At 38.5% G+C, this 15,872-nt stretch overlaps 1 protein-coding gene across 1 annotated transcript in view; it reads left to right on the top strand.

Annotated features, from left to right (window-relative positions):
- Positions 1-15,872, top strand: part of CDK19 (cyclin dependent kinase 19) — a 136,208-nt gene that overhangs the window by 83,768 nt on the left and 36,568 nt on the right. Inside the window, exons 5-6 of the mRNA XM_075087448.1 lie at positions 11,821-11,878; positions 13,320-13,451. Of these exons, the coding sequence (XP_074943549.1) occupies positions 11,821-11,878; positions 13,320-13,451 (190 nt within the window). The remainder of the gene's footprint in view (positions 1-11,820; positions 11,879-13,319; positions 13,452-15,872) is intronic.

Genomic DNA, 15,872 nt, shown 5'->3' with positions numbered 1-15,872 from the left:
TGTTTTGCTGTGTGTCTCCTGTTAAGTTCACTGCCTTATAAAGTCTCATTAGTGCCTTTGAATCCAAAGGAACCAGTGCAGCGGCAGCCACGATGGAGCAGCTTGAGTGTGAGAGCAGACTGTGCAGGGGCAGAGCACACCAGCTACCCGGGAGCCCTGCTTTAAGGAGCACGGTTGTGCAGCTGTTGAGGACAGCCCTTGAGATGATGTGGGATTCTGCTTTCCTGAAAACTCTGGTTAATCTTGTGAAACAATAGCACTTCTGAAGAACATTGGAAATGAAATCAAGAATTTGTTACCACAGCTGTAGCATGCCCCAAGGCAGACCACATTTACTGGTTACTTTTAAAACTCCGTATCTGCTTGTTCAGATGGAGACACCTTGGGACAGCCATCAAGTGGAAGCTAGGAGAATCAGTGTTCTCCCACTTTGCTACAAGACTGGGTTTTGGAGTATAACTGTTGCTAAGGTGCTCAGCTCTGTAAAAATCAGAGCCTGGATGGACCTGAGGATACCCCTAAAGTCAGGAAATTGAGGAGTGAGGGAATAGCTTCAGCATGAACTGACAGAAATGGAGTGAAATTTTTATCTGGGGCCTGGGGTGAACCAAGTGATTGTGATAAACTAGGAAAAGAGGTTCTGTTAGGATGGATTTTGAAGCGTATGCTAACTTTGTTTGTAATGAATGTATCCACTGAGCAGCGGTAGTTTGTGCATCTGCTCACTTTGTGGTCCATAGTTGCTTTTTCCCACTGCAAGCCATGTGAGGTTGTGCTGCCTCAGCTGATACATAAGTTGTCTAGAATGTGGTAACTGGATGGTGAGTCTGAGACTTTATGGTCCACTGCACTGTTAAATCCCAGTTGTTATTGCTGTAGGTGTCAAGGCTTGTATTAGGGTGATAAAATTTCTTCCTGAAGTCTGAACACTGATCGGCTGGACAAACCATGGTGAAAAAGTGACATGTAACTTATCCTTGCAAAGGCTGGAAGCCAAGAGCTTGCTTCAAGAAGATACTCTGAGAAGGACTATGGAAAGATTGGGGTTATGTTGTAAATTATTTCCACAGGAAAGAGAAGGTGATGCTATGGCATAGCAGACGTTTAAATTGATTTTCTAGTCTTTAGACTCAGTATGAAAGAAGCAGGGAGAACAGATGGGTCCTCCTTCATATTTTTTTTCCCCCTTGAGATTATAAGCATAGGAAAAGAGCATATAGAAAAAGCGGATAAATAATGTAGTTTAATGCTACAAAATAATGTATGTAATAAACTGATATACGAAATATTATTGACATAAACCTTTGATTGTTAAAATCCTGTAAAACTTAATGTATTTATTGCTTTTCTAAATCTTACCAAAAGTTTATGCCCTAAAATAATAATTAAAAATGTGTTCCATAGTTCTGAGTCCCTTAAGCTATAGTCCCATGTCCATGTGCAGACAAAGAGGGACTCTTAAGACCCACTGAACGAGGAGGTAACCTCTTGTCATGGTTTAACCCCAGCTGGCAACTAAGCCTCACCCAGCTGCTTGCTCACCTCCCCCCGATGGGATGGGGGAGAGAACTGGAAGAGTAAAAGTGAGAGAACTCATGGGTTGAGATAAAGACAGTTTAATAGGTAAAGCAAAAGCTGCGCACACAAGCAAAGCAAAACAAGGAATTCATTCACTCCTCCCCATCAGCAGGCACATGTTCATCCATCTCCAGGAAAGCAGGGCTCCATTACGCTTAACAGTTACTTGAGAAGACAAACGCCATCACTCCAAACATCTCCCCCTTCCTTCTTCTTCCCCCAGCTTTATATGCTGAGCATGATGTCATATAGTGTGGGATGTCCCTTTGGTCAGTTGGGGTCAGCTGTGCCATCTGTGTTGCCTCCCAGATTCTTGTGCACCGCCAGCCTCCTCGCTGGTGGGGTGGGGTGAGAAGCAGAGAAGGCCTTGACTGTGTGCAAGCACTGCTCAGCAGTAATGACATCATCTCTGTATTATCAACACTGTTTTCAGTACAAATCAAAAATATAGCCCCATACTAGCTACTGTGAAGAAGATTAACTCTACCCCAGCCAAAAGCAGCACACCTCTCTGAATAACCGTGCTACCTCTTTCTTATTTTCCTTTTTGAAAGTTTGATTAAAGTACTTTGACTGAATTAGGTTGAAATATTAAATCTAAGCTATCCAAGCAGAATCTGGTTTGTAAGGAAGATGGGTTACATTTCTAACTATTAGTTTGGTACTATATTATTTATTGCAGTCAGAAAAGCTTTGTTAATTCTTTGACTTTACTAGACTCTCAGGGGAATTGAGGTATTGGAGTTTTACTGCCAAAGATACTTTGTGAAAGGCAATTAACAGAATGTTTTATGGCACCATCAGCAGTCTCACTTTCAGTCATTTGTCCTTTGGTTGGATAGAGGCTTCATCCTCCTGTCTTAATAACCATACTAAGCTGGGAGGAGTAGTCAGAATATCATATAAAATAAATACCAGGATTTGGCAATGGTGGAATTCAACGCTGAAACTGAAACAATTACCAGATACAGCAATTATGGTATCTAATTTTCGTGCTGCTGTAACAGAAACAAAGTAATGCAAATAAGTGAAGAGTTCCCACAGCGGGAACAGGTGAGAATCTCATCATGTCATTTCCCCTCCTCTCGAGCTCTAGTCCCACGATTAGTACAGTCATAGGCTTTCTCAGGTTAGCATTCTGTCAGACTTGGTGTCTCTTAGCTTTTGCCTTTAAAAAGGTGAAGAAAGTGGTCATGTTTAATGTTTCACACATGCAAAAATCTTCTCGGTTTATTTGCCTTTGGGTAGTTATTATGAGGAAAGATCATGTGTGAAGAATACCTAATAAGGACTTGATGGCAGTGATGCATGGACTTGGCTTGACTGCAGTATCTTGGGGCATTCGGGATGTCTCTTGAAGCCCCAACGGAGGAAGAGTTTGACTGTGCTTTTATGGAGTGAAATTTATTTCTCCGTTTCCTCTTTGTAATATATTAGAAAGCAGAGTATTCTTCCAAATTATTTGGGAGCTGAGTCTTTCATCTGTTCCCTTGCATGATGGGCCTGCACATCTGCACTGCCCAGAAATGGGGTAGCAGAGGTTGAGCAATCTGTCTTGTCCTGTGCTCTCCTTGTCACTCTCAAAGAGCCCAGACAAGGTCTAAAGACAAGGCCCTAGATGATTGCTAAGCAGCTTCATGGGAATTTTGCTGGAGTGTGTACTGTAATGTGATGAAAATACCAGGGACAATGTGAATTCAGTGTATTATTTGAACATTTGCTTTATGACATTTTATTTTTCATTGATAATTTACGATCATGTTTTTCTCTTTGTTTCCATCTTCCCCCTTCTTTGTCCTTCTCAAGGTTACATGTAACATTTTAAGTTCAAATATGCTATTGCAGCACTAGAACCAGCAGAATGCTTTGGATAATGTTGCATAGCAACATAAAATTTAATTTGTGTCAAATGTTTTGGCATTCTCCTAGCGTGAGGTTTTTTTCATTCTTTTCTTTTTCACTTGAACTGCATTGTCATTGATTGGGGTGAAACCACGGGTACACTAGTTCATTGTGAAGATTGTTATAATAGAAGCAATGCCTGGCATCCAAAGTTGTCTGGAGTTTTCATTTTTGTCTTGCAGTAATTTAATGCTCAGCCAGCCATAAGAAACCTGAAAGAAATGGTGTGTGAAAGGAAGATTGTTTCATTTCTGAACTTTTATGTAGCCCAGAGTTACATTCTCCTCTTGTGATTATTCTTATTTCATATTCCCCTTGTGTTTGCAGTCCATTTTCCAGTGATGTAACTCGCAACTATATTATCCATTGATTAACCAGGGAATAGAGTTTGGTGAATAGTCTTTTTCCTGTTTCAACAACTGTCAAACACCTTGAGTTTATAAAACAAATATCTTTTCTAGCAATTGCCTAAGATACCATTGTTTCTAACTGAGTTTTGAAGCAGAGCATTCTTACAAGGAACATGGATGTTTTGGCCATTTTGGGGGAGTGCCTGGGTAGGGCTGAGTGAATTTAAAGAAGTAATGTCAGTTGACGTATATGCTTAATTACCTCTTGAGAACATCCAACCTGTGAAAAAATGAAGTAAAACAGAGAAATGAGTACTTACCTGACCACTGATTTCGTTATCATAAGGACAGTTATATATGAGAGTAACTGAAGGCGTAGCAACTTGCCTAGAATGTACGAGGTAGTTTGTCTATATGTGATTATACGTGATTTGGTTAAAATTAAGGGGGTGTGGGTGCCTGTCTTTCCCATGGTAAAACACATTTTGTAGTGAGTGTGTTCCAGAGTGTGGACTTCTAGGATGACTCTGCCATCTCAGGTATTTGTTTCGTATGTTAAACATATAGCTATGTAACTGTTCAGCCAAAGGTGCAATAAGAGTATAGCAGAGTGACAGAGATAGCTTTGCGTGTGTCAGCTTTACTGCTACTGCCCTCAGCAACATGCAGCGTTTTCAGTGTGGACTTTAACTGCCCAGTGGGAGGTTGTAGAGAAGGTGAAGCCATTTTAAGAGGTATGCAGAAGGAGGAGGAAGGGGCACAGACACGCATTTCCCCAAGATACATTTTGATTAAGTGGTGAGGAACAATTTTTTGTCATGAGAGTAGTCAGGCAGTGCAAGGGTTGCCCACCAGAAAGGCTGAGGAACCTCCATCCTTGGAGAATTGCAGCTCCCTTGGTTATGAAGCTCAGCAACCTCATGCAGCTTCAAAGTTGGTTCTATCTTTGAGGTTGGCACTGTTTTGAGTAGGGTGACCTCCCTGTTTAGAGCTGATGACCTCCAGAGGTCCCGTCCAGCCCAAAGCATTGTATGATTTTGACTGATTCTCCAAAGAGTATCCAGAGTCATGGGCTGGTTTATCTAAGTCTCCAATGAAGCCTGCGTAGTCACATCTTTGCTGTTGCTGTAGGCTAGATAATCTTAAATTTATTTCAGGGCCTTTTTTTTTTTTTTTAAATGTATGCAGATCTGTGGTTGCACTGTAGGCATAGTTTTAGTTTTTCTGCTTGCTTTTGCTTTCTGTGCATAGAGGAGTTTTAATAAGAACACATGAACGCACAGAGATTTCTTTGATAGCTGGCTTTGATAGGAAGACAGTACATTTCCTCTCTCAGCACATATTGGCTACAGGCAAGGAATGCGTTTAACAAAAATCTTTATCAATTCATTCCAGAGAAATATTTCAGTTATATTCTGTACAGTTTGTTCCTATTTCTAGCTGGTTACCATCACTTCCAGAGCTTGAGGTAAATTCTACACTTCTGGTTACAATTTCTGGTATCTGGATTTAATTATTATTTTGACCATATCAGTTCAGCAGCTATGAAATACATAAGTCCCTAACATAATCTGACACCATGGTTTATGATGGAATATCCATTTTCCATCTCTCAGAATTATGCAAAAGATTATTTCCTTTCAAACAATGGCACACACTTCCGTGTCTTTCAGTTCTGTATGTTTAATTTTTAAATTATTTTTATAAGCAAGAGTGGAGATAAAAGTAATTGTACCATAGATATATTATTATCATATTAATATATTTATATGCATTAAATTTAGTTTCCTACATGCTACAAATAAATTTGAAAATGTTTTTGTCACTGACGTTCCTCTGGTAAGTACGTTTTTGAATTTAAAGTTAACGATCTGGTGATGCTTAGCTGTAAAATTTTACATGTCTGCATTTGTTTGTATTTCCATTTTTTATTGCAAAAACTCTTGGACTGATTTTGGTTTTGTTTTCTTTTTTTTTAATATAGCTATAAAAGCCTTCTCTTGTACTCTCTGCTTCCTACATTGCCATATATTTACTTAATGTGTCTGCCCCTGTTGTTTTTCCCCTCCTTTCTAGATTTGAACAAGTTTTTGTTTCATTTGAATGATGTACTATTTCAAAGCATTTTGCATTCATTGTTATTGCCTTTTTTAGATCATGTGCTGTATTAGTCAGCTTTATTTTTGGCCTTGCTGAATTTGATAATATCTGTAGAAACATTATTAATTTTAATTAAATGATAAATATATTGATGAGATTTGTTAATGGTATTGTTTTGCAACGTCAACCATTTTAACAGTAGAGAAACAGGAGAAGAAAATTGTATGGATTTACAAATCTAGGCAAAAAATATAATGAAATAGCGTGGTTTTTTGTAAAGTTAAGGATAACAGCTGAAAAAAATCAAGTTGAAAGTGGTGTTGTATAATCAGAGCAGTGACTCTTAATATGAGTTTGCAGTATGTAAGGCTTGTAAAGAGAAGCAGATGTGAAGATATTTTACTCTATATGGTATACTTCTGTATAGTGCTTCAGTATGAGAAAAATGTTGCCCAAACGGTTTTCTAAAAAAGGAAAGGGAAGTGATGATGATGAATTTTCTGTATGGTTTTCAATGTAATGCAAATGGAAGTGATAATGATTTGGAGGTTTGCAGTGCGTAATAAAATCTTTTCAGAACCATTTATTTTTTTAAATCCTGCATTAATTAGATAAATTGTTGTCAAAAGCATTAGTACCAGTATGCCAGGATATTGATCTGAAAACAATGTCTGGGTTTGAATAGCATTGACTTAAGGCAGGGAAGTGCCTACATATCCTTGTGGGTGAGAAGAGCAAAAGCTTTGATTGCAAATTTCTCTGAACAATCCACAGCTCCCTCTTAATCTTGAACTTAAAGGCTCAGTGGTCTTTTGAGCAGTGCCTGCAGAATGGAACACTGTCGTCTCGTTTAGGACCTTTCTCATTTGTAGAGCAGTGTGCTAAGATGAAATCACCACTACTATTGTTTTTGGCTTGTGAATTGAAAGCGCATCTATGTATCAACGCTGTGTTTACAATTGCTTTTTTAAGTAATTGAGGCTTGAAAAGACTTCATCACAAGCCAGTTTCTTTAATTGTGGCGAGAGCTTTTAGATAAAAGACTTGCAATATCTTTTACAATAGAAGCCTCTTAATTTCAGATTATTCTTTGTCCAGTGATACATTCCAAAAGGGAAACACATTTGTGAGGATATAAACAATAAAGAATGGTGTATGTCCCTATGGACGTTTTCTCACAGGAATGTAATTCTGCACCAAATCTCTTAAGAATTGTGTCACTGCTGTACTTGAAGAGATAACAACAATAACCACTAAAACTAAAGTATTGCCATCTATTGTTAAGCTGTTGTTCCTGTTTTGACCTGTAATGCTCTTTCAAAACCATAGATGGTTTATTTTCCTTCAACCTTTATTTGAATCTACTGTCTAAATATTTAAATAGGAAGCATATTGATTAAGATAACATGGATGTCCATATGAGTCCCATTCATGACACTTCTATTATTTATGAAAACATACTTGTTAGCCCAGCATTTTCATTGTGCTCCCACCAAGATCTGTTAATTGCTTTATTCCCACTCTCCTACTGGTGCAGAAAAATAAATACATTATCCACGCTTTTTAATTGTAAAAAACCTGTTAAATTATTACCATCTACATCCCTTTTTGCAGATGTTTCAGGTTTTAGCTCCAGTTGTTTGTTGCTGTTAACCTTGCTCTTTTTGCAAATATTCTTTAGACATACCTCAACTGCATTTCTCAGCAGGGATTTATCTGTTCATTTTTATAGCTGATCTTAAATGTGAGGCTCCCAACTCTTACTGTTTCTCTTGTTTCTATAGCAACTAGATAGGTGGAGACGCAGCAGCATTGCTTTGCTTCCCAGCTGGTGTTTTGTGTTCTCAGCAAGGGGAGAGTTTGAGGAAAATAGAGCGGGTATTAATTGGGATGTAACTGGCTCAGAAGTGTAGTCTTGTTGAGTTATCTCACCCTTTACTAAGGAGTTAGTTAATAATTTTAAGCAGGGCTTCTCAACCTTTCTTGAATAAAATTCTGTCCTCTGGGAAAGAGATGTGATATACTCTAAGTATGTGTCAGGTTTTGGTCTCTTCGCTGCTTGGGCCTTCCATGTTTTCTGCCACCTAAAACCCCATTTTCTCCTTTGCGTCGACAGCACTAAGATTTGTTTCAGGAACTAGACTGGTGCTTATAACCTGCATGTAGGCTGAACATACATGAGGTGTGGGGCTTTTTAATTCCTTGGATTCACACTTTTTAATCTGACTTTTGCAGCTGTCCAGTAACTATGTTATACTAGACTGTAATTCTAGTTTGACTATCTCAGAGTAAGATGTTTCGATACTTAAAATCCTACGTATCCAGAGATTAGACTAACATGTTCTCCCTTCTCCAAAAAGCAGTTGTTTGCATTCCCTTTAGCAGTTCTCTCACTTACCTCATGACTGGAAATGTTCGTTACCTAATTTCCTGAGGATGTCTGATGCCAAATTAATCCCTCTGAAATAACCCAAAGTCTCTCTTCCATACCTGAGCACCTGGAGTTCTGCTGCTCTGCCTTGGTGCTGCTTGTTTAGCCAAGGTCCCGAGGAACCCCTGCTCCTTGAGGGTTGGGTTGCTCTCAGCGCAACTTGTGTGTCATGAAGACTCTGGGGAAGTGAGGAGCTTACACTGTTAAAGTCATTATTATATAAAACAACCACAAAACACGTGACCTTTGTTTTAAGCTCCTCTGAAGCTGTTTATTTTTATTAGATAAAAATTCATGGGCACAGGGGCCTAGATATCATTTGTCTCATCTCAGAAAGATGGGTCCTGTCAGGTTGGTGCTACTTTGACTGGTTCAGTATACATACAGTTGAAAATGCTTTTCTAACCAGAGCAACTTTGATTAGCAAGAAGAACTTGGAAAGTTCTTAAATTTTTAGTAGCTGATAACCAAGCAGTATCGTGTGGGAAATAAAAAGCAAGTTCAGGTTGTGTTCTTCTGACTTGAGGAACAAGTTTGAATGAAGACTTCTCACCTCACAGGAAGCTGCTGCAATGCAAGCTCTTAGTGAGAGAGCAGTGTGCAGATCAGTGGGGGATCCTGCAGGCACCAGGATGCCATCCATGAAATGCCTGTTGTTCCCCACGTTGGTGGTGCCGCCTCAGGAGAGGCACTTGCTTTTTTGGAAAGAAGACTAAGTTTTTGATTGTTTCACACTTGATTCCTTCTGTTTTCCATCTCTCTCACCCCATAACTCTCTCAGAGAGATTCACAAGAGCTAATGGATATGTAATCTGGTGAATTTATAAATCAGTGTGCTTCTCTGCTGGCTGCTCGAGCAGGGTTCTGATCCTCAGTGGATTAAATATTAGTACAGATTTAAATTTTAAATGAAACAACATCTTTTCAAAATGCTCTGGCTTAAAAATACCTAAACGGACAAGTTCCTTGTTTCCATAGGTTCTAACCTAGTCTATCCCCTTGCATATAGGGCCACTAAGTTGCTTAGGTGTTCGGGGTGTCTTTCTGAGGCTGAGGGAGCTGGGACTGTTCAGCCTCAAGAAGAGAAGGCGTGGGGGGGATATTACCAATATGCATACATACCTGATAAGCATGAGTAAAGAAAACTGAACCAGACTCTTCTCAGTGCTATCCAGTGAAAGAAGAAGAGGCAGTGGGCATATATTAAATGTACAAAGAAACATTTTTTTTTTTTTACTGTGAGGGTGGCCAAACACTGGAAGAGATTTCACAGAGAGGCTGTGGAGTCTCCATCCCTGGAGATGTTTAAAACCCAACTGGACTCAGGCCTGAGCAATCTGCAGTAGCTAGCCCTGCTTTGAGCAAGGGGGTTGGACTTGATGATCTCCAGAGGTCCTTTCCAACCTGGACTATTCTATGAATATTGTGGTTTATGTCAGCAGATAAAATTGTACTTTTTTCTATGAAGAAATTGCTGCTTGAAGAATCTTGTAATATTACAGGTAAAATATGAATCTTATGAGATGTTTTGAGAATCCTGTTGTATCGGCTTAGGTGTTAAATTTTATCTTAGTACATCTCCTGGTGTTACACAGTTCATCTCTTACAACATACTTCTTCGGTAGAAAAAAATTAACCTAGAAATCGGTGCAGTAACTGCATTTTTATCAGCTCTGTTCATGTGACAAATAAATGCATTTTATAGTGTCTAAAATCCAATTCTGAATGTAAAGGTCTATTGAAGTGGTTTTGATTCATACTCACCTCTCAATCAAGGTTACTAGGCAGGATTTTAGGGAAGAATTCTGACAAGGAAACTGGAATTTTGCTGTCTTGGTTGGGACAATTTTAGCTAAATGATCTCTAGCAGGTAAAGTATAGTGTGAACACGCATGCTTCCCTTGCTGCCTGGTTTCTGATTATGCAGAAAGAGATTGTTATGTTCTCCAGAATATTCAATTCAGGGTAACACACAAATGTAAATCCAGAATTTGACCAGTTGCCTTGAAGCGTTGATTTCATTATCATTAAATATTAGCTAAGAGCAGGCATCATCTTTATCTTTCCTAGATTTGCTGGTGAGCGTTTACTCAAGATCAATTAAAATAGCTGTTGCATTCTCCATGGAGGGAGTGCGTATTCCTCTGAAGGGTTCAAAAAATATGTTGGGGAATGAGAAGTCAGGGGTGGTGTTGAGAATTATACTGAGATTTAAAAAGGAGGATTAGAAGAGGCAATGGCATCTGGAGCAGGACTGGAAAGAAAGGCTGTGGCTGAAGCCAGGGAAGAAGCAATTTCTAGTGCTGGGGGTGAGGTGGGAAAGGAGAACAGCTTCCTGGAGGGAAGGAGAAAGAATAGGTGAAGTAGTGCAATTTTGAGCTATATTAGTAACCCTAGTTTGAGTGTCTCATTTCAGGGGAGTAGTGCAAGTGTTAGGAACTGAGAAATTTAGTGAGATTCTGACTGTAGCTTTCTGGACATCTCTTTCAGATTCTTGAATAAATCCTGCTCAGGCAGACCTCTTCAGGCATTAGGGATTTTAAATATAAGTAATGTTCAGATGGACCTTCCAGAGATTCTGCTTTGAAACTGTGTTACACATCTTTTCATTCAAATCACTTAATGTTTTCAATCTCATTTGCTACTTTACAGCGGTTAACACAAAAGGGGAAAAGCTTCCAAGGAGTGACTATCGATGTCTGAGGGAACCTAGATCCTAACTGCAGAACAATTGCTGTGATTTCACGTGCAGATTTTATACAGTGTTCACAAGCGGGTGGTTATGAGCAACTGCAGATTGCATAAAATACATATAAAGGTTTTGTTCTACTTGTAAAGCTGCTGTCTGCACTGTCAGAAGCTTGTGGATGTAACTGTCCTTGTATACTTCTGTTTTAAGTGAATTCTCATAGCATGAAATCAGCTCACTCAGGGGAAAAAATGCTTTTGCCAATGTGATTTTTATCATTCATACACTTAAAAGCAAGCACAGCTCTAAAAATGTTGATATGTTAAAATATGTTGATAATAAAAGCAACTCTCATCTATGCATTTGTGTACCAAGATTTGGCATAATTTTCAGTCAGTTATACTAGCAGAAATAGTTCTTGACTGATTATCAATGTGTAGCATAAATGTTAGCCTGGTATAAAATTTTCCTGTAGAAGAAAATCTCACCAATGAACGTGATCATTCTGGTAAAAATGGAAATGAAAATTTAATTAAAGAGTGCATGTCTTCCTGTGAAATGTCAAAGTACTTTACTATTTTTCTAATTGTAAAATCGGTAACTAGGGATAAAAGCTAAATGTCAGCAAAACATAAAGTTATGGTAATTTTATACTTATAAGGGTATTTATGGAAATGTTTTTGTTATAAAGTAAATGCACATATTTTTATTATTCTTGAAGATAATCACCAAAGGCCGGACAACTAAATAACCTGCTTTCTCTTTTCCAGAAACCAGCAAACATTCTGGTAATGGGTGAAGGTCCTGAAAGAGGAAGAGTAAAAATAGGTAAACATTTTGAGAAAATGTCATTGCACAGCTAAGGAATTGCTTAAAAAATTGCATCTTCAGTGCAAAATAGAAACAAATCATAATTATTCTTTGAGTGTATGTATGCAAAACATCTAGTTCAATTTTAAATCTCATTCACTGAGTTTACAAGCTTAAGAGATTTCAAACATATTATTAGGCATTTATAAAGCTTGCCAAGGACATCTGGCGAAATAAAGCATCTGTAAGAAACAAGAAAGTAATAAGCACATAGAACAATGGCTATGGCCAGGGTTCTTTTGACTTCTACTATGATTAGTTAGTATAACATTGTTCCTTGTAAATTGTATTTGTTCTTAATTATTTTTATATAAATAACATCAATGCACACGTTTGTAGAGGTCCAAAGATCTGCTATGCAAAAGGCTATTCAGCGCCAAGGTGGGAAACACATGTAACTGATGGTCTTTATCCAAAATCTAATTACCTGCGCAGATCGTAAGCTTTAGTCATGTGGATATAAAGGTGTTTTTTTTAATAAAGCTTGTGGCAATCATCAAGAAAGAAGTAATGTACTGGAACCTCTTTTCTATTAATTGACTTCTGTTGTACTTGAAAATGTTCAGCTAACCATTTCTGATTCATATGCTTGTATTAATATGGGTAACTGCAAGAAAATTATACCTGGCATTTCATAACTTGGAAGCACAAAGATTTAGGTGAAGTTGCGTAAAATGTAAGTTTCAGACTTGGATTAATATGTATGGTTTTGAATATACACCCAAATTTTGTACTTCCCTGTCTAGCATTTCTTAGTTACTTACAAGGTTGTTTCTAGAGAGAATTTTTGAGTTGTATATTTTAAATGTAAGCATTCGTTTTATATCTCTGTAACAGTGTACGCTCACCGATTTCAGTAATACCCAGTTAAAAAGTTTTTCCTGATTCTGGAGTTTGTTCTTCCAAATCAGGTAGGAGGCATACTTTGAAATATAGTGCAAAGCAATCTACACTGCAGTTGTTTTGGTTTTGCACTTTGGGTAAATATATAGCAGTCACAGGGGCTCATAGTTTTGTAAACCTATATTAAAATAAAGAGAAAATGTGCATTGGAGACCTACTACTATTGACTTTAGTTAACCAGGTTTCTGTTACAATTCCATTGTAACATCTGTGTTATGTAAAGTTTTACAGTATTATGATGAAAACACTTAAAAGTCAAATGTCATCATTCATAGTCTTATAAATGAAGTAAATAGAATTCAGCCTTAGATAAATTTGGCCCAGTATTGTTATGAATAACTTGTTGCTTGCTTAGAAACTTTGATTTGTAAGTTTCAAACTTTCTGAGCTTTTGTTATAATTGCCTTTTGGCAATACTGTTAAATTCTGATTTAGTTGTATTAAAATTTTAAATGGTCTGTCTCTTTTTTTTTTTTTTCCTCCCGCCCATCCCCAGCTGATATGGGTTTTGCAAGATTGTTCAACTCACCTTTGAAGCCATTGGCAGACTTAGATCCTGTTGTGGTGACTTTCTGGTACAGAGCTCCAGAGCTGTTACTTGGAGCCAGACATTACACAAAGGCCATTGGTGAGTTCTCTGCAAGAAAGAGGTTTACCTTTAAGTGTTGTAAAGGAGAGTAGCCTTATAGTAGATATGATAATCAACTGACCAGCTAGTTTTTTTCATGAAGTAGCAGCAGATGGAGTATGATCCAATCCATAAAAGATTAATCCAGATTGAAACTTTTTGAGGACTGTGCTTTTATTTGTCAATATGACTTAAGGTTAATGTTAGACATGTCAAATGTGTTGTTTGCTTTTAAAATAAAAATATTCTTTGCATTGGTTTCTATGGTTTTTTGATATGGGCTCAGAGATCTTGTAATCTTGTAAACCTTCAAAAGAGAAAGAGTATGGCTGTTGAAGTGGTGGTGTTCTGGGGTGCTTCATGTCCAGATGCTTCTATGAAGTGTGTGGCTTGATAAGGAGAAGGGCAGTCTCCTGTGTTGTGCACAATCTGTAGATAATTCACTCCTGATGACTTAGGAAGCTCCATGTTCAGGAAATGCTGGTTGCCAGGCTCTTGTCTGTCTTACGCCTTAGTAAGTTCCATAAGCACAATCAGCCTCGTGCCTAACTGTTTAGAGAATAAAACCACTGAGATGCACTGGAGGTATCCTGTCTGTGTGATTAGGTTATATGTTGAAGAGAATGGCAAAGGAAATGGTGTCCCTCTGTTAATGGGGTTACACTGTTCCTGTGTGTACACAGGTGACTTTCTTGGGAGTTGCAGGCATTTTCCTGTTATAGAAGTTTTTGGAGATGCTATGGGGGCCTTTGTGCAGAGCATTACAAAACACAGTGTTATACTAGCATCTCTGTTCAAATGTTCAGCTGGGTGAACCAACACTTTAAAAGTCTCACAGTCTGTCTTTTTCAAATAACTCCTGCTGTATATGATAGTTTGAGAAAGGTTAAAAAAAAAATTAATAAACCATCACCTGGCTTTGTGGACTTGCATTTCACATTTCTTTATTGCTTTTCTCTCCCATTTGGAATCCTCCAGTGCAGGAGGACCTGAGTAAGGCAAAACACTGCTTGCTTTGTTGATCTTGCCTTGAATGTGCAGGAACTGTTAAGAAGGGCAAAAAGATCTCTGCGTAGCTCTAGTGAGAATACATACGTTCAAGTCTTGCAGGCAGGTAACATGCGTTTCTATCCTTGGACAAAGATTGTTAGCATGAAAAAGCCAAAAAGTTGGGGTTTATATGCTAGCGTTCCTTTTCATCTGCTGAAATGGAAAAACATCGCTATTCAGATGAAGATGTCTACATTAGCAAGTAGTGTGGCACAGCAGCAGTGCATCTGTAAAGCAAAAGGGTACTGGGTACCTAGCATCCCCATTATATGTGTTTTGGAGAAAGGGGAGTACTTTGGGCTTTCTTTGGCCTAGTCCAACAGACTACTGCTCATTAGTGGCTGATGCACACCTTTTGGTTTAATTTCATCCCAAAGGAGTTTATTTTGTGTACTCTGAGAGAGCTCTGCAGCACAAGCTGAAGTGTCATAGGTGTGGACAACAATCCATTTCAAAAGCAAACTCCTGGTCCAAAGTAAAATACTAATGCAGATAGATTCAGTCAGGTCGAAAGGGACCTTAGGAGGTCTCTTGTCCATCCTCTTGTTTAAAACAGGGTCCACTCTGAATTCAGAACAGGTTGCTGAGGGATTTGTCCAGTGTTGTGATTTAGCTCCAGTAGGCAACCAAGGACCACGCAGCCCCTCACTCACCCTCCTGGCCCCCTGGTGGGATCGGGGAGAGAATCTGAAGAGCAAAAGTAAGAAAACTTGTGGGTTGAGATAACAACAGTTTAATAATTGAAATAAAATAGTAATAATAATACTAGTAATAACAATATTAATACTAGTAATAATAATAAAAATTTTAATGAAAAGGAAAACAACTAGAGAGACTGAGAAACAAAACCCAAGAAAAACAAGTGATGCAGCCCCTCACCACCTACCTGCCAACCGATGTCCAGCCAGTACCCAACCACCAATCACTGCCTGCGGGCCAACCAGTCAAATACCCCCAGCTTATATACTGAGCATGACATCGTATGGTATGGAATATCCCTTTACCCAGTTTAGATCAGCTCTCTTGGCTGTGCCCCTACCTGACTTCTTGTGCACCTGGCAGAGCATGAAAAGCTGAAAAGCCCTTGACTTAGTGTAAGCACTGCTTAGCAACAACAAAAACATCAGTGTGTTCTCAACATTATTCTCATCCTAAATCCAAAACACAGCACTATAGCAGCTACTGGGAAGAAAATTAACTCTCTCTCAGCCAAAACCAGGACATTGAGCCAGGTCTTGAAAATTATGTAAAACAAAGGTTCCACACCCTCTCTGAATGATCTGTTCCAGTGCTAAATAGTGAAGAATTTTTTCCTTATACCTAGTCAAAACTTTTTCAGTATGTGCCTGTAATCTCTCGTTCTCCTGTCAT

The sequence above is a fragment of the Phalacrocorax aristotelis genome, chromosome 3 (genome assembly GCF_949628215.1).
Source record: "Phalacrocorax aristotelis chromosome 3, bGulAri2.1, whole genome shotgun sequence".
Taxonomy (NCBI): Eukaryota; Metazoa; Chordata; class Aves; order Suliformes; family Phalacrocoracidae; genus Phalacrocorax; species Phalacrocorax aristotelis.
The sequence above is the reverse complement of the archived record's forward strand: the minus strand, read 5'-3'. Positions and strand labels throughout refer to the sequence as shown.